This window comes from Miniopterus natalensis, chromosome 8 (genome assembly GCF_054644295.1).
Source record: "Miniopterus natalensis isolate mMinNat1 chromosome 8, mMinNat1.hap1, whole genome shotgun sequence".
Classification (NCBI taxonomy): Eukaryota; Metazoa; Chordata; class Mammalia; order Chiroptera; family Miniopteridae; genus Miniopterus; species Miniopterus natalensis.
Genome location: NC_142088.1, coordinates 31,451,996 through 31,472,096, shown reverse-complemented (window position 1 = coordinate 31,472,096; position 20,101 = coordinate 31,451,996). Strand labels below are relative to the sequence as shown.

The following is a 20,101-nucleotide window of genomic DNA, read 5'->3' as shown; positions in this document are numbered from 1 at the left end:
CCTGGTGTGCTGGGCTCATCTGGTGTGGGCCTGCATGGGTCTCTGGGCTTCAAGAGGTGGGTCCAGCTGGTGCAGATCTTCCGATCCGCCCAAAGTGCCTCATTTTTAGCTTCAGGCTGACGCAATGTAGCATGTCTCACTTGGCCACTTCCCCATGCCCAGCTCTCAATCGCCAGGCTCGGATGAGCTCCCTTCCTCTTTGTATCAACAGCAGTGCCCTGTGCATGTCTCCATCACTTTCTTTAACACATTGTACTGAAACAACCCATCTACCCTTCAGTCTCTTGTGTGAACCCGAGATTCCTGAGAACCTGGGGTCAGTCACCACTGCTTCCCTAGCACCTACCACAGTTGCAGGCATAAGTATTATTCAGTCTTTATCAATGAAAGTGCACTGAACCAAATCACTTTAAACAGCTGTTAGAGATATGAAATAAGGATGTATTTATAGAGATCTTAAACACACGTACAAGCTATCACTTTGTTCATAATCTCACTATTGCCAATGACTTGAGATTTCTATCAGTTTACTCATTTGCCACAAAATATTACTTAAGAAAGAAATCTATAATAATAATGGCTGTATAGTCTTTTCCTTGTTCTATTGTTTTATTGTCAATATTTTATGTCTGAACACAGAGCTGTATGGGATTAGAACTGATTTCTACTGCCCAGATCTCCTGGTGTCCCACCTGACTAGAGTCTCACATCGGGTTCGTCTGGGAAGTTCTTATTTTGGGAATAAAAGCAAAGAAGAGAGAATGGCTGAAACTTCAGAGGTCTGTGGTTTCCTTCTCCCTCTCACAGGGTGACATCAAAGGGTGACATCAAAGTTCATAGAAAGTTGTTTGTAGAGCCTATTGTTCCTCTCAATGTGTCAGAAATAACTCAGTGGTTAGTGTTATAGCCTGAAAAACAACAACAAAACCCCACATCTTTCTTGCTGATGTGACTTCTTTTTGTGCACTACGGCCTTTTGTGTTTGTTTTAACACCTCACATTACATGTAAGACATTGCCTAAGAAAAAATGTCACTTTGATAAAACTAATTTTCCTATACAATGGAAAGCTCTATATCAAATTTTTGGATTCCAATTAAGAGCTTTGACTAGCATAAAAAATAAGAATGCTGCTAACGTTTTACCTGTAGTGTCTAGGTAGTCCGGATAGTCTTCATCATCCTCATAATCAACATTAAGATGGACAGAGGCACAACTAAGTAGCAGACACACAGACGCCCAGAAAATCTGTTTTTTCTTCATTGTATAAGTCACCTCTGCAACACAGAACCCAGATATATCTGATAAGTAATGAGCTGATGTGGGATCACCAGTGGAGTAGCAGGAATCACATGCATGCCTCCAAATGTAAAGTTTGACCTCTAATGGGTATTCTCACATCTCTCTGTTCACTAATTTCATGACACACGTATTCAGTGAATGTATCTAATAGTATCAAGTGCACAGGTCATATTTCAACCTTGAAAATACAAAGTAAAATAGCAATAATTGAGAGACACGGGTAATTGCTGGTCAACCTAGCTAAGTATGCATTAAGATCCATTTTCATATGTAATTCTATTTGCCACATTTTTCTCATAGCTATTCTTCTTTCTCAGTAATAATTATATTTTAATTTTTCTTGATTTTTTTATTATTAATGTAACTTTCAATTCCTGATCTGTCTTTTCCTTTGCTCTGGTTCTTCTCTTAAAAAAAGAAACACATTTTCCAAATTGTGACCTTTGTTTCCTTTAAAATATATTTCTGTTTTTATAACCAAGTTCCTAACCAGGCCTTCTATGAAATAGCACACAGAGCTGCCAGAAAAAAAAATGTCTAACATTCTAGCCAGATCTTTATCCCAGGTCTTCTACCCTCAACTTGGGGAGTTACCTGATTCAAATGAGTTTCACAAAGTGCTTTTAAGTGATAAACTAACACACTGACACTCTAAGGGAAACAGATATCTGTAGGAGAGTCATATTTCCTATTTCAAAATGACTTAAAGATCCATAGCAAAAAAATAATGAAAAGGCATATTTAAATTTTTTTTTAAAAAGGCCATTTCTTCTTTGGATTCAAAGGTAAAAAAAAAAAAGTGTAATGTTCATATAGCATTATAGGAAGAGAAAAAGGAAGGACCATGTCAGCCACTGGTGCTGCCACAGGCAGGGAGGAAAGAGAACTCCTACCAGTGAACATTCACAAATGCAGGAACAGATGGTCCATCAAAGACAAGGTAGAGAATTCCGGGTTTATATATATATATAGTGAATACAGCTACAATACACACTTTTAAGGTGTGGGAAGCCATATAATAAATAATAAAGTAATAAATTCCATTTTGCTTTAAGATTCATTAAAATCACTAATGAATTCTAACGTATTTTCCTGTTATGCTTTGGAAATGTTGAGGACAGGAACAATGCAAGGATGGGCAGTATTGTCACTTCTGTTTAACATCATATTGCAATACTAGTCAGAGCACTTAGGCAAGAAAAAGAAATAAATGTCATCCAAATTGGAAAGGAAGGAGTAAAACAATTATAACTTGCAGACGACATATGTAGAGAAGCCTAAAGACTGCATCAAAAAACTGTAACAACTAATAAATTCAGTAAAGTTGCAGGATACAAAATCAATACACAAAAGTCTGCGGCACTTCTATACACTAATAAACTATCAGAAAGAAATAAAATAGTAATTTCACCAAAAGAATAGAATATCTAGAAATAAACTTAACCAAGGATATGAAAGGCCTGTATATTGAAAACAATAGGATATTAACAAAAGAAATTGAAGAAGACACACATAAATGTCAAGATGTTCTGTGCTTGTGCATTGGAAGAATCAATGTTGTTAAAATGTCCATAATACCCAAAGCAATCTATAAATTCAATGCAATTCCTATCAAAATTCTAATGCCATTTTAAAAAATGCAACAAATAATCCTATAATTTGTGTGGAATGACAAAAATCCCCCAACAACTAAAATAATCTTGAGAAAGAGACAAAACCAGAGGTATAATGTTCCCTAATCTCAAACTATACTACAAATCGATGGTAATTAAAACAGCAGGGTGGTGGCATAAAAACATAGATTGATGGAACGGAATGGAGAGCCTAGAAATGAACCCCTACATGTGTGGTCAATTAATTCATGATAAAAGAGCCAGGAATATACAGTCTCTTCAATGCATGGTGTTGGAAAAACTAGACCACTATCTTACACCATACACAAAAATCAACTCAATGTGGGTTCAAGACTTGAACATAAGACCCAAAACCACAAACCTAAAAGAAGATAAGGGGAAACCCCTTGGATAGGTCTTGGTAATCTGACACCAAAAGCCACACCAACAAACGCAAAAATAAAGTAGTGGGACTACGTCACGCTACACAGCTTCTGCACAGCAAAGGAAGCCATGAAAAAATGAAAAGGTAACCTACTGAGTGGGAGAAAATATTTGCAAATCATATATCTGACAAGGGGCTAATGTTCAAAATACATAAAGAACTCAAACAATTCAATAACAAAAATACAGCCTGATTCGAAAATGGGCAGAAGAGCTGAATAGATATTTTTCCAAAGAAGACATAAGACAGGTGGGCAACAGGTACATAAGACAATGCTCAGAATTATTAATCATCAGGGAAATGCAAATCAAAACTACAATGAGACATCACCTCACACTTGCAGAATGGCTATTATCAAAAAGACAAGAGATGACGTGTTGGAAAGGACGTGGAGGAGAGGAATCCTCCTGCACTGTTGGTGAAAATGTAAACTGGTGCAGCCGCTGTGGAAAGTAGTATGGAGGCTCTTCAAAAATATATAAAAAGAACTACCATATGATCCAGCAATTCCGCTTTTGGGTATTTATTGGAAGAAAACAAAAACACCAATTAGAAAAGCTCTATGTGCCCCTATGTTCATTACAGCATTATTTTCAATAGCCTAGATATGGAAACAACCTAAGTGTCCAATGGTGGAGAAATGGGTGAAGGAAAAGTTTTATATATATATTATTAAGTCATAAAAAAGAATAAAATCATGCTGTTTTTGACAACATGGATGGGCCTCAAAGACATTATGTTAAGTGAAATAAGCTAGAAAGGGAAAAAACAAATGTCATATGATCTCACTGATAATGTGGAATAAAAAAAAAGTCAAGCTCATAGACACAGAGAACAGATTGGTGGTTCCCAGAGGCAAAGAGTTGGGGGTGGGGGAAATGAGTGAAGGGGGTATACATTTATTTTTTAAAGTATGCACTTAGTGTAGTTTATGGATAGGTAGAGGTTAGAAAGAATTTGGAATACAGTTGAAAGATAAAAATAAGAAAGATTATTTTCACAAAGACAATTCTGTGGTTTTGAGCCTGGAGATGTGATGAGGGAAAGTCTATGTCAGTTGGGAGAGTTATTTTTTTATAATTTGCATTTGGCAAGGTTAATGATCTGACAGTGTTTTGATAATTACGAAGCAAGGAAGAGGGATGTGTCACAGGATGCAAATTGCCTATCCACACAGTACCTACTATGCTCACAAGGACGATTATTTACATTTTTCTACTTTTGCCTATTTTTCATATTTCAAATTAACAATCTTCTTCTCTGGCAAGATGAGTGTTTGGGTTAGTGTAAATGGTAATGTGAAATGGAAATAAAGAAAAGTTGCCAGTCACGGGTTCCCACAATTTAAAATGAGAGCAGCCTCTTATATGGATGACAAGCATTTTTAAGAAATTTCCCCCCCAAAGTATTATTTGCTATTTAACCATTTATTTATGATATTAATATTCTCAAGAGAATTTGTGGAAAAAAAGAGAAGTGGTCTGGATAAATCTAGAAAGTCAGGAGCCAAAAATGGAAAGGGGATCCAAGTCCACTGGAGCTAGAAATAGTTTGGTGATTTGTCTTTGGTGGCTGCACAGAAGAGATCAACTTAAAAGGAACGGCAGGTCTTGAGGTGGGTGAGAACTTACGGCAGGGTTTTACCAGCAGAAAGCTCACGGGTTATAGAGGGGACCAACAGCAGGCCAGGATCATAGCGTTAGATTTCTAGAACATCGTCTTGGGAAAGGCGTGATACAACTAGTACACAGTTATTGACCTATCATTAGTTTTGGGGTACACTCTTCTTATTTTATCATCTTTAAATCTGGAAAATCACATATTGTGTGTGTGTTTATATGATCAGCATGGTGCTTATGTAATTCAAACTTGATATAGTTCAGATTTTCTTTATCGATACTGTTGAACTTTTTTTTTAATAAAAGTTTTACTATTAAACTCTAAACAAAATGAGTACTTTGCCATGTCTAAAAGAAAGTTCATTTTGACTGCTTCTTTAGTTACGGTGTATCAATGAAAGACAGGAGAGACAAAAACCTGCCAACCAGGAAAAGAGAGAAAAAAAACAAACTTGAAGAATAATTCCAATTTTCTGCCCTGCAGTGGCTACTGTTTTTCTCAGCGTTTATTACTTCCATCCACTCAATTTGGCTGATCCCTAGGGGGCCTACCCTTCTGCCCACTAAAACCTGGAGCTTGATTTTATTTTTCCCCTACGTACTTTCTTGGCTGTTTCTGATTTTGAGAGTTTGCAGCACTCCAACACCAAGGAAAATCAATGAAGAAAGGAAACATTAGAATAAAACTAAGATGGGAAGGCGAATGAAAAAGCCTATAGAGCTAATCATTTTCTATATTCCGTTTATGTTTTGAAGTTTGCTTTTCATAAGTAGTATTTTCAGTGGAAAATATAAATATTCACAATGACTGGAGTCTGGACATAGATTCTTCTTAAAAGCATTTCTTACTGGATTTCCAACCCTTGTTTCTAGATGGAGAGTTACTTAGCTTGCATAATCTCACTGAGAGGTTTGAAAGCCAGATTTTTCTCAGGAAATAAGTATTTTCTGAATAAATACATTGTGGGAATGCAAATGTTTAGGCAGTTTCCCCAGAGAGATGTAACGCTGTGTAACTGCACATTTGCCACGTACCAAATTCTAACAAGTCAGTACAGAGCTTTCTTTATCTCTTTGTTAACTTCCCCCTAGGTCCCACATTCCTGGGACACGCAGTCATTACTCTAAGCATTATTTGGCATCAGCATTATTTATCTATGACACTAAAATTAAAACACAACAATTCAATTAAAAAATGGGCAAAGGACCTGAATAGACACTTCTCTAAAGAGGACATGCAGATGGCTAATAGACATATGAAAAGATACTCAACGTCACTAATCATCAGAGAGATGCAAATTAAAACCACAACGAGCTATCTCTCCATGCCTGCCAGGATGGCACCATCAACAAATCAGCAAACCAGTGCTGGCGAGGGTGCGGAGAAAGGGAACCTAGTGCACTGCTGGTGGGAATGCAGACTGGGGCAGCCACTGTGGAGAACAGTATGGAGGTTCCTCAAAAAATTAAAAATGGAGCTGCCTTTTGACCCAGTGATCCCACTTCAGGGAATATATTCAAGAAACCCAGAACATTAATTTGAAAGAATATATGCACCCTTATGTTGTTAGCACCGTTATTTACAATAGCCAAGATCTGAAAACGGCCAAGTGCCCATCAGCAGATGAGCTGTGGGACATTTACACCGTGGAGTACTATGCAGCTGTAAGAAAGAAGGAAATCTTTTGTGACAGCGTGGATGGACTATGATGCTAAGTGAAATGAACCAGTCAGAGAAAGACAAATAACGTATGATCTCACCTATATGTGAAATCTAATGAACAGGGTAAACTGATGAACAAAACAGAAAGAGAGGCATGGATACGTGGAGCAGACTGACAGCTGTCAGAGGGGAGGGGATTTGGGGGCTGGATTAAAGACGATGATGGAGTTAAGCAAAAAACCCAAACACCATGTATATATATGTACAACACATAGACACAGACGACAGTGTGGCAAGAGCCAGAGGGAATGGGTAGGGGTGGGTGGAGGAGGGTGATGGAAAGAGACCTGACTTGGGGTGGTGACCGCACAGTGCAATATACAGATGATGGATTATAGAACTGTGCACCTGAAACCTATACAATTTTATTAACCAGTGTCACCCCCAAAAGTTCAATAAAAAAGAAAAAATTAAGTTTAAAAAACAACTAAAATTAAGATAAAATATCATGAGGTCCCATCTATATGGTATATATACCACATTTATTGTAAGAAATTATATAGAAAGTACAAATTATAAAACATTATTTTTGTAATGACTTGCTATTTTTTGAAGTGGTTTCTTATACATTAGATTACTTTATCTTCTTCTTTGAAATTTATCTTTACTGTTAAAAGTATTACAGATATCCCATTCCCCCCCCCCCCCCCATTTATCTTGACAATAATTCGGTGCAGCCAATGGAGCAGGTATACTGAATCGGTGTTAGAGATACATGATTTATTTTCCAACAGTATATGCTTATGGCTCGCAGGTGACAGGTGGGACTAGATCCTGAACTTTTCCAAAGCATCCTTAAAATAAGATTTATGGAATAGAGACCAATCCAATTCAGGTAAATATAATAAAATATACTAATTACTTATGTCTTTCTATATAATTTCTCTTTAAAATATTACCTTTATTGTGACTTAAGGAAGACGATTAGGCAACATCATCAAAGGAGCTACTGGATAAAAATTGAATTTCCTGGTTGGCTAATCCTACAAATACAACTCAATAACTAATATCACTTCTTACTATGATCATTTTTATAATTTTTGATTCAGTGAGTTGCCCCAAAGTTTCCTACTCCTGGTTTAAACACTATACATCATTAGCGATGATATTTATTATTGTGTAAATATTTCCACATCACTACCCATACGAAGTTAGTTTTGGCCCAAGCCCTAGCTAACCATGTTAGAGAGGAGCGCCTGGGAACAGGGCACAGAAGCTGACCCAGCAGTCAAAGCCTGAATGAGTAGATTAGAACAAGCCTACTCAAGAGAACATCTTTAAAAGAGGCACTTGAAATCTGTTAAGTATCATGTTTTCTCTTTCCTCCCCAAACTTTAGAGAAAATAGAAACCACACACACACACACACACACACACACACACACACACACACACACACACACACAGGTCAGAGATGAAAAGGGGACATTCCTATTTTATTACAGCCCCATTTCAAACATATCATTTTATTCCGCTCTTGAATTACCCAGGATTAATTTTCATATTGTACATTAAGTCTTTGCTTAGATTTTCTCTTTAGATGACTGCTTTTAAGCCAGTTTTCTTACCATAGGGCGGTTAAGTTACAGCTTGTTATTTTAACATTAATAAATCATAATGCAAATAGCAGTTCCCAATAATCTTCATTATCTTTTTTTTAATTTGTATCTCACACTCACCCTAAAATGATGTTGTTATTCTCATTTGGTAGAGGAAGTAAATAGTGATTCAAAATGATAAAATAACTTTTCCAAGAAAACAGCCTGTAAGTGGCACCAAAACAATGCCTTTAATCATTGTTTTATACTGTCGGATAAAAAAAAAGTGTTGGCAAAGAAAATTTAAATATTAGTAAAAATCGTATTTATACATTAACTCATGGATGACTAGTGTGATTTGTTGTCATGAAAGCGGTAAGTAAAGATCTGAAAACGGCACCACAGATTTGATTAAGGCAACCGCCATCCTAGGGGAGCTGTGTTCCCAGCCATTTGGTCGGGTAAGTTTCTTTGAACTCTGAGCACTCAATGCTATAAATGAAGTTTATGTTGATAGGCCAGCTAGTAAAAAAAATAATGAAGAAAAGAGCCTCGATGCTAAAGATAGGCAACCTTCAAGGATCTGGTCCAGGTTTAAGGTTTGGTGAGAAGGCTGAATTAGACCCAGCTGAAAGTGGCTTTTCTTTGCTTTCACTTCAAACCACCCACGACTTAACAGGGATCTTCACCAGGCAAGGATAAAAGTGATTTTGTGTGTGAAGCTTATAGGAGCTGTCTTAGTCTACTGGGGCTGCCGTAACAAAATATAATATATACTCTTGCTCATTTTTGCGCAGCTAATTTCAAATAGACATAAATACAAATGAATAAATGAATTTCTTATTCATGCTATAGGAACGAACCTTGAAAACATTGTGCTAAGTGAAATAAGCCAGACAAAAAGGAGCAAATAGTGTGTAGCTCACCTTATATGGAATATATAGAACAGGCAAACTTACAGAGGCAGAAAGTAGATTAGAGGTGACCCGCATCTGGAGGGAGGCAGGAATGTTGTTACCGCTTAGTAAATGCAGAGTTGCTGTTTGGGTGATGAAACAGTTTTAAAATAAAACTTTCCAGTTATTTCATAGTTAGCCCATGCAGCAAACTAGCTGAGAGAAAATTATCCCTGAATTTCGAGTTAAAAGAATTGATGTACAGGACAGTAGCTTCTGCTCTGTACCATCTGATTCATGATCGCAGCTGAGGTATTACAGTAGAAAAGGGGTTAGGCAGTGAGGGTCTCTGTTATTTGCTAAATCTTTTCCTTTTTGTTGTGAACTTAAAAAGACATTTTCTTCTTTAAAGAGATTTATAGAGAACAATTGTTTTGGGGAACAGTGGTGATGATTACACAACACTGTGAATGTAATGAACACCACTGACTTGTACACTTAAAAATGGTTAAAATAGCAAACTTATTCTATATCTACTGTACCATGATAAAATGGCAAAGAAACTATGAAAACGAATTTAGTTGGAAGAATTCTAGAACCACAATGATCTCTTTATAATTTCTTGATTAATAGAATAAAAAAGCACAACTATTATAATACTGGGATACCTATACTTTAAAAAATGAAAACAAGATATTCCTGATTTGTTTCATGATGGAAGTTGGAACATATTTTTACCTGATAGTGCTGTGTTAGAGGCTAATGTTTTTTGTTTATCACATCTTTATCTTTTGACTTTGGTATCAGCGTAATTCAGGCCTCACAGAATGAAATTTCAAGTATTCCTTCCCTTCTGTTAAATTTCCTAGAAAAGTTAATGTGAAATTGATGTTATTTCTCCTTTAAATGTTTGGTAGAATTCACCAGTGAAACCATCTGGGGGTGAAGTTTTCTTTGTGGGAAGGTTACAGTTAAAAAATTCAATTTTAAAAAGTATAGGACTATTTATTTTTTCAATTTATCTTTATAAAAATGTCCCAATATTTTCCCCCAATTGACCCGCTCTACCTCACTCCTGCTCTCTCCCAGGCCTTCATTGCACTATTGTCTGTGTCTATGGGTTATGCATATATGCATATAAATTATTTGATTAATCTCTTCCTGCTCCACCCCCCCGCCCCGAGATTCATCAGTCTGTTCCACGCTTTCATGTCTCTGAATCTATTCTGCTCATCAGTTTATTTTGTTCATTAGATTCCACATATAAGTGAGATCATATGATACTTGTTTTTTTCTGACTGGCTTATTTCGCTTAGCATAATACTCCCCTGGTCCCTCCATGCTGTCTCAAAGAGTAAGGAATTTTTCTTTTTTATAGCTGTATAGTATTCCATTGTATAAATGTACCACAGCTTTTTTATCTCTAGTCTACTGATGGGCACTTGGGCTCTTTCCAGATCTTAGCTATTGTAAATTGTGCTGCTATGAACATACGGGTGCATATATTCTTTCTGATTCGTGTTTCTGGCTTCTTAGGATATATTCCTGGAAGTGGGATCACTGGGGCAAATGGCAGTTCCATTTTTAATTTTGTTAGATTGCTAGGGAATAAATAAAGCCTTTTGAAGTTGGCCTTTTCCCTCCAGTATTTGTTATCCTGTCCAATTAACTTTTGAATTTGAATAATATAGATATAACTAAGATCGGGAATTTAATTCTTATGAATGGAATAAATTAGTGTTACGAAAACTATAGTTTAATACAAAAACAGTTTTCCAATTCACAGATTATTATTATTTTTTAAATTTAGCAACAATAGATGATTCTAGTTGAAATAGTTGTACAACCAACCAAAAAATAAAGGCTAGAGTTATGGACAATCAGACCAGTAAGCACCAACTGACGTCATAATTCATTTGAACAGTAGTCAGATTTCCCAAAGGAGTATTGATCTAGTTATTGGAGGTAAAACAAATACTTAAAGATACCAGCCTGCACCTTTACAAAAAAATTGTCCAACTCAGCATGCCTAATATCAAGAGGAAACAAATAGTAGTATAAATGTCATAAAGTTCTCCAACAAGATTCTATGGTCACCTGATGAAGACAAATTTGTTCTTTGCTTCAAGTATTTTAAAGTTTTACTCTTACATCTATGTTAACTATCTGTATTTACATTACTGGTTTTTAATCTGTGTAGATCTCTTTGAATATTTTATATCATTTTATTAGCCTATAGGCCCCAAATTAAAATTTCATGCTCTACTACATTTCCAACAATATTATTCAGTCTTTAGTTTAAGGACTAGATGAGATATACATAACATGTCTTAAAATAATAATGTACTAGAATGATGAATTTAAAAGAATCCTAAAAATGTTTTATGAAAGGATTTTGTTAGGTTAAAAACCTTTGCAATAACTCCAGATTGATAAAACTTGACCCTCTGAAGTAAATATTGTGCTTTTACACATAAAATATGACTCTCTGGGCTGTATGCTTCCTGCCTGGCTTTTGCCACTTGTGTTTATATTATCATTTTGTGACTAATTCCCAGAGCTCTTAGTTACAGTGTGGCTGTTGCTTATCTTATCTTTTTTTTTTTTTTTTACATGCAACTGCTTTTCGTCCTCATTTTTTGGTAATACTCTAATACAAATGAGGTTTTTACATAATTAAATAGCTTTTGTGGTAGTTCTGTGGTCATATATTTCTATAGTATGTGCTTTCCTTTGCTACCAGAAGCAAAGTTTCATCACCAAGAAGCACAAGACAGTATGTCATGTAGGTATATAATCTATTACTTTAATTTACATAATTGCTATACATATAGACTTGATTATGTATATTCTTATTTAAGTATCTTAAAATATGAGCTGTGGTCTTTGGAGACTTGTAAAATATTTCCATAAAGAGATTTGTTAATGTTGGCATAAAATAATTTAGATGACAAGGATTCGAATGTTTACATCTCATTTTAAATATCATTAATGCTCATGAAAGAAGTTTCTTTAAACATAAGGCTCTCTGATAGTCTTTATTATATTTCTTTACACATCACTGAATAATAAAGGTAAACCATATCTTCAGAAAATTCAATTAGACGTAATTAGTGAAGGATTGCCACTACAAACTTAAAATTACAAAAAAGGCTACATCTGACCAACTTCTTACAAAATTGTTTATAATTTTAAAAAGCATATGTTGAATATATATTTGCTTAAGAACTAAATGCAAAGTTCTGAGAACTTAATTTTGCATTGCAGTATGAATTGACTTTGTTTACAGAAAAGAGCCAATTTTCCTTTTAGGGCTACAGACCATGGTCCTCCCCTACCCCTCTTTACCTCTCAGTAAGTACCCCGCTTTTCACCCCCCAAAAGAAATAAACGTCACTGCTCATGGGCTAGAAAGCATATTTCCAAGTACTCACATGTAAAATCTCTGAAGAAAGTTCTCGCAAAGATTGTTTTCAAAGTGGAGTTGAGGTTATGTTTTCCCTTCCAGGCATTGAAATGAGGATTGGCCTTTCGTATGTCTTCTTTTAAACAGTTCAAGAAACGGGGGCGTGGAGAATTAGGAAGGGAATGCGACCTGAGCCTCCGGGGAGGGAGCGAGGGCTAGGCTGGGGCCTGCGGGTCGTCCAGCCTCAGGCGCGCCTGCTGTCCCTCCGGAGAGAAAGCCCTGGAGACCTTTGCCCGCTCACAGGCGCTTGGGAAGGGCCAGGCTTCCTGTTTAGGTCTCTCCCACTCTCTTTAGGCGAATTTCCCCAAACCCCTCCAAAGCCTCTTCTGTTGTGGAGGAAGCAGCCAAAGGAAACAGCTTACACTACGATTTCAAATTACTGTTTTTGAGTAACTACTTGTTTTGCTTTCCAGGATTTTTGGAAATCAGTTAAAAAACATACAACTGATTTCTTCATCCAGTTATATATTTTAAAATCACTGTACATTTACTATTACATTGTAATTTAATAAAATAGACTTTGCAGTTTATCTTTTTCAAATTATTTCATCCATATGGTTAGTATATTTACGAAAAAATTCTGAAGGTGCCCCGTTAGCGCCACTCAGCAGTTGAAATCAACCTGGGATCCAGGAGATTTCAGTTCGATTCCTGGTCAGGGCACATGCCCGGGTTGCAGGCTCCATCCCCAGTAGGGGGCTTGCAAGAGGCAGCCAATCAATGACTCTCATCATTGATGTTTCTATCTCTCACCCTTTCCCTTCCTCTCTCTCAGGTCAATAAAGACATATTTTTAAAAAATATTTGAAGGCTGTTGAAGTCCCTCCTTCTGGATAGAGAAGCAATATATTGTATTATCTATTACAGAAGGTCAGGTGGTAAACCCTGCCTCAGTTAGTTGTTACCTTTGCAACTTCAGTCAGTTATTTAAACTCTGTACCTCAGTCTCTGTTTCTCTAAATAATGATAATAGAGGTTCCTAGGTTTGATGTAAGTAATAAAAGGAATGATACATATAAATATATGTTTACATATAAATATGTGCAAAACACTTAAGAGAAACCCACACAGATGGCAAACCTTCAATAAATGCTAGCATGTTTATTGCTATTGTTTATGTTATGTTATATTATTATTCTTTTATGCAATGTGTAAATATTTAAAGATGTCACTCAACATTGTTCTGTGTAGGTTGCTATCATTGAAGTTAACCTTTAGTATTTTCATATGGAATTATGGTCATGTCAGACTAAGATCATTAGAAATTGCTTCAGATGGCAGAGTTTACTTTTGCCATGAAGGCTGAAGTCATTTCATGAGCAAAATCCATTCATTTCTTGTTTTTTCCACCTTGGATTCTGTTTGTGACTTTAACTTTTCTTCTTTCCTCTGACTTCAGTGTAAAAGGTAATCTTTTCTTGTGCAGGTTTTTAATATTTATTGAATAATTATCAGGTGCCTGGCACATACATTATCTCATTTAATTCTCTAACATATGAAGAAGATTGTCTAGGTTTAGGAAGGAGGAGTGGGGTTTGAAGAGCTGTGATTCAAATCCTGGAGTTTGACTTCAGAGTGCAGATGCTCAAATACTACTCTAGGCTTCTCACCCATGATCTGGATTTCATACCATATTAACAGCAAGACTTTGCTGCATAATCAGTACCACACACCCTGCCATTCAAACACATTCCATGTTTCCTTCTCGCTCAGATTGTTGAACAAGTTGCCTGCATTTGGACTGAAATGGACAGTGATTACATTTTTGGCCAATCTACAAGCTCTCTCAGGTAGAAGTAAGCTCAGTCAATCAGATTTCCTTTTTTGGAAACTTGAACTAAGTTATAAAAAAATGTACATAGTAAATGCCAGGCTTTTAACTAAAAAGTCAAGATAAAGGGCTGACAGCCATAATGGTGTGTGCAAGATGATAATGTGGAGAAAGCTAGCTGAGAGAGAATGATGAAAGGAATAAATGAAAAAGAATGTATGACTCCTGAGAGAGGAAATAGAAAGAATAAAATTAAGAGCAAGACTGAGAACAGCAGAGATGAGGAAGCAATATCTGAGCTCTACAGTGACAGTTCTTCATCAGGCCTAGTTTAATTTTTCCTAAGTGCTCAAGAGTGTACGTACTTGTAATAAACCCCCTTTCCCCTAAAGTCATTAAAAAAAATCTCTTTCTTATTAGGTAAAGGACTCTATGTGAAAGAGCCATAGCTAAGCTGAAACTTCCAAAGATTATTGATCATATTTAAGCTGCACTTGGCGTTAGCGAAAACCTTTTGCCGTGTGTTTCCGTGTAACGCACACCTGGGTGTTCCTGGGCTGGAGGGAACCTGGATTTAAAGGAAACTCTTGTTAGGGTAGGACAGCCTGACACTCCCTTACTTACGGCTCTGTGGACTCAGCTTTTCTCTCCCTGAGGCTTGCGTGAGCTCCTTTTTGAGGTTTTCTTACTAGTTGCCATTCCATGGTGTACAACTCAGCCTAAATTATTTGGATAAGAAGGATTTTCTCACCAGCAGTATGCCTATGTGACATACTATCTAAAATTTCTTTGTATTAGTCAGTATTGGGATACTCCAAGTAGACACCTAATTCTAGATACTCTCCTTTTCATTCATCACCATTCTCTGTTAATTTTTTTCTTTCCAACTGTCACACAATTTGAATGTCAGACTCTTCCTAGGAGCTTGTTTATTTTTTGTCCAAGAAACAGAAATAGTCTTTTTTTCTTTACTTGCCCTATGTATCAAGAAACACTTCTTAATTAAGGATCATTAAAGATCTTGTCTATGAAAATACATCAAATGTTTCAAGTTCAGGTAACTATACAAGTGAGAAAAATCTGGTAAGAAGTTGATTCCTTAATGGATTGTGAGGAGAGTATGTCCTGTTGCAGGACAGACAGCACCAAAATTAGGAAGGATGTGAAAAACTAAATTATACAGAAGTTTGGATAAACATCCAAATCAAAATTAAAGTTTATTATGCCAGACATTCTTGTCATGCATTTGTCTGGTCGAAAGAATGTGAGAGATTAAATATTTAATGTTTCCACCAATAACCTTTCACACTCAGAGTGCCCTGCAGCTTCACTCTTTGTCTCAGTCGTCATCTTTTTATCTAGAATCTAAACAATTTACTGCTTGCAATTAACCTTTCCAAAAGTAAATTTCTGAGAACTGATAATAAATGCAAACATTCCACATTTTCAGATTTCATATGTGAAAAAAAAATGGCATTCAGGCTTTATCAAGTTGTACTCCTGGAAACTCGTGTAATAGGTATGATATATACAAATATGGGTACAAAATTCCCCCTGTACTTATTTCATTACTAACAAAATTAATTGAGCTCCAAGACCCCTATTTTTGCTGATGTGGATAATGCAACCTTTCCCATTCTAGGCAGTTTACTACTGACTAAATTGCTGGTTGAAATTTGGTCACTTTCAGGTAAACCCAGGCAACTCAGATGTCCAAGGTCCTCACCCCTTCCCTCTCCCTGAGGCACCTGACCCCTTGGAAGTGTTGGGGTCTGGCATCTGGCCTGCTTGCTGTCCTCTGTCCTGACCATTGTCTGCTGAGAGCTCATTCAGCCTGTTGTGTATATTACAGTGGGGCCAAGATTTTGGAATTAAAAATAGGTTCTTGCTTTAGATCCTAGCTCTTGCAAATTTAAAGTCATAGCTTTTGAGAATATCTTGTATCCTGTGGATTGAAATATCCATTCAGCTAAATTAAATGAAACTTCTGCTCTTTGCTCTTAGCTCTATCCACCAGGGTAAAGAGTAAGGACAAGTATAAATGGAGCGTGGCCAGTTTGGCTCAGTGTTTAGAGCGTCAGCCCAAGGACGGAAGGGTTGACTCCAGCCAAGGACACCTAGCTTGGATGCGGGCTCGACCCCTGGCCCAGCACGTGAGGGAGGCAACAATGGATGTGTCTCTCACATCGATGTTTCTCTCTCTCTCTCTCTCTCTCTCTCTCTCTCTCTCTCCCTGTTCCACTCTCTCTGAAAAGCAATGGAAAAAAGATATCCTCGGGTAAGGATTACAGAAAAGAAAATAAAAATAAATGGGAAAAACATATCATGTAGTTGTAAATCAAAATACTACCTGCTAGAGTCCAGTTGCCTCATTTTAATCCAAATTCAGTATCATGCTAATTTCAACAACAATTGAGATGCCTATCTACAGTATTAAGTATGAGTTTGACGTCTGAGTATGTGATTTATATTTGAATAGCTTTTTTTAACCATTAAGTATCTCAATTTTCTTAATTTCTTCTTTTTTTTTTTTTTTAAAAAAAAATCTTTATTGATTTCAGAGGGAGGAAAGGAGGGAGAGAGAGAGATAGAAACGTCAATGATGAGAGAGTCATTGATCGAGCCCGCAACCCAGGCATGTGCCCTGACTGAGAATCGAACCCCGATCGCCTGGATCCTAGGTCGATGCTCAACCGCTGAACCACGCTCAGCTAGGCTCAATTTTCTTAATTTCTAAATAAATATTTCCAAAAGAAGTCTATCTCATAAGGAAGCAAGGACAATGAGTTTATATGTTAGGGAAGAAAAAATATTTGGCTTCTTTTCCCACTCCTCTCTGTGGTAGATTATATTATTTGTTCAAGAATATTTGCTGCTCCTCCCTCTGGGTCCCTCCTTGGTAAACAGTGAGGAGAGTATATTTTTCTCCAAACTGACATCAGGTTTTGCTACATTACTAACTTCAGCTAATAGAATGAGCAGATTTGAAAAATAAGCAATAGCTAAGCTGATTTTTATGAGCTTTCTGGGAAATTTATTAATTTTATGGTTCAACTTTTCCCCCCCATGTTCTCTGCCAGATGACTCTCATGTCCCAGATGAGAGTTATTCTTTCAAACAGGGTCACAATAGGGAAGAAATGGAGCACTAACACAGATAACCCACAAAGTTGCTTGAAAATAAACCCTTTCTTGGTAAAAGCCCTGTTTATTTTTGAGATAGTTTGATATCAAGCCTAATAGTCAGAAATGAATAATATACTCCCTACCCACATACCTTCTTCCCTTGAAGATATGTTATCATGACTGCATCCATCTTATTACATTATCTAACACTGGACACTGGACTAAATTGGACCATTGGACCCCATACCCACCGTCTCCCTGGTACCCAACCTTCCTTTTCTTTCTATGAGCTTCATTGCAGGATGTGAAGTAATTTGTGGAGGGTGCTTTCAGGAATTTACTGTTGGTAAGCAGTAAACAAAATAAAACAAAAAATAATTATATATTTTTAGTATAAAAAAATAAAAACAATAATTGATTTGAAATATGTTGCAAATTAAAGTAAGTTCTTGTTAAACAATAGAGCAATAAATATAGGATTTTCAGCAATTTTATGGTCACACGCAAGCTGACTCCATCTGTAGGAAAACAAGTTCTCAAATTAGGTTAAACCAAAATAAATACTTGCCTGCAAACCTGAGTACTGGAATCATTATGCCATTTTTGTTTATCTGGTTCATATTTCTTATTAATAAGATAGTTCTTGCTAATTTTAAAATGAGAATGGTTATTGAGAAGTAGTGGAAACAGGTGAACCCGTGAAAGTTTAGTCATGGTTGAGGATTATTTAGCCCTCTCACGAGATTCTCCACAGAACTCTTAGTCATAACTTCCATTGCTGACAAGCAAACATCTTAAGCAGGTGGTTTTCCTTCATCAAACAGAACATCAGAAAAAAACCCAAGAAACTAAGAAAATCAAGAAAGCTAATGTTTGTATAATCTGTGCTGTCAGTGCGTTTCACAGCACAGTCTTGCGTCACTTCACAGCGGGGACACGCTCTGAGAAATGCATCCTTAGGGGATTTTATCACGGGAACGCCACAGAGAACACGCACACAGACGATGGCACAGCCTGCTCCCCCGTGGGCTGGATGACCTAGCCCGTTGCTCCGGGCGGCAAACCCGCACAGCAGGTTACTGCGCTGACTACTGTAGGCGGTTACACACAGTGGTAAATATTTATGTATCTAAATGCACAAAAGGTACAGTGACAATATGGTGCCCCAATTAAAAGTGGCGTGCTTCCACAGAGCGCCTGCCGTAGTGGGGCCTGCAGGACTGCAAGCTGCTCTGGGTGCGTGAGCGATTGCCGAGTGGCTGCGAAGGCCTATGGTGTTGCCCTGCACCCCTGCAGGCTTTGTAAACCGCACAAGAGCATCACCGCAAACACAAGCAATGCGCTGGGCTGTGATGTTATGAGGGCTGCAATGTCACTAGGTTACAGGAATTTTTCAGATCCATTATAACATATGGGACCCCCACGACAGCATGCAGTCTATTGTTGGCTGAAATGTTGTTATGTGGTACAGGACTATAAATTATAGCTACTTATTGATATATTTTTTAAGTGTAATGTCCAAGAAGAAAAATAAAGCAAATGGAATTCCTAGCTACTTCTTTCTGAATTTCTAGAGTTAGATATTCTATTAGATAGCATGATGCGATTACATAGAACCTTCACTTTCATTAATGTGGTTCTTTCCAATTCACAGTTAGTTTATTTGTCTAATTCCTTCTGTGAGAATCTGGAAAGTATATCTATATCTCTAAAACATGAACAAAGAAGCAAATCCTTTTGCTTTTCATTGATGAATAATAGGGGTTTATTATATATCTACTGCTGTGAAAGAAGTCTATGCTAGTAACGAATCTGTTAAAAAGGTATCATACAATCTTAGGTCACAATAAAAAGTAATCTGCATTATCTAGCATAATGAAAGTAATATTCCCACTGCACTTTGTATTATTTTCCTTTCATATCTGGACCAAATTTTAGGAGCGCAACCATGTTATTTAGAACATACACATTAAGATACCTAAAAATACATGTCTCAAAAAAAAATGTTGAAGCAATACAGGTTATTTAATTTTAGGAAGAAGAAGCTGAGAGGGTGGGGAGAAGTATAGTATATATTTTCTTAAAGCATTTAGTAGACAGTTATGTGGAAAAGAGAATAAATATAATCTATTTTGCACCAGAGAGAACAATTATGTGAATGAAAATATTGGGAACACAGGTTTTTAGCTTAAAATCAGGATAACTTACCTACTAATTACAGTTTTAAAATGTGGGGTGAACTGTTCTATGATAAGGATTGTGCCCATTCCTAGATGTAATGAGGGAGGAAGAGTGATATATGGAAGCTGTTCAGAATACACCCTGGCATTGGTGAGAAAACTGGACTAAAAGACCTGGAGAATTACCACCAATGTTCAGTCTTTGGAGTCCTCTCACCCCCTGATTAATAGTAAGAATAATGTAACTACACATATAAAACAATAATACAAGTAACAAACATAACAACAGCACTTAATGTTTATTGAAGGCTTTCTTAATGCCAGCCATTATTCTACGTGTTTTATATTTTTAATCATCATGAAATAGATAATATTGTTTTCCCATTTAGAGAAGGAGATAAATAGTTCAGTCATCGTGCAAATTC

At 36.6% G+C, this 20,101-nt stretch overlaps 1 protein-coding gene across 1 annotated transcript in view; it reads right to left on the bottom strand.

Annotated features, from left to right (window-relative positions):
* The window catches only part of TFPI (tissue factor pathway inhibitor), a 31,044-nt gene extending 18,345 nt beyond the window's left edge, over positions 1 to 12,699 (bottom strand). The window contains 2 exon segments of the mRNA XM_087819984.1: positions 1,145 to 1,276; positions 12,569 to 12,699. Coding sequence (XP_087676110.1) covers positions 1,145 to 1,262 — 118 coding nt within the window. The 5' untranslated portion in view covers positions 1,263 to 1,276; positions 12,569 to 12,699.
* Between the last annotated feature and the right edge of the window lie 7,402 nt (positions 12,700 to 20,101).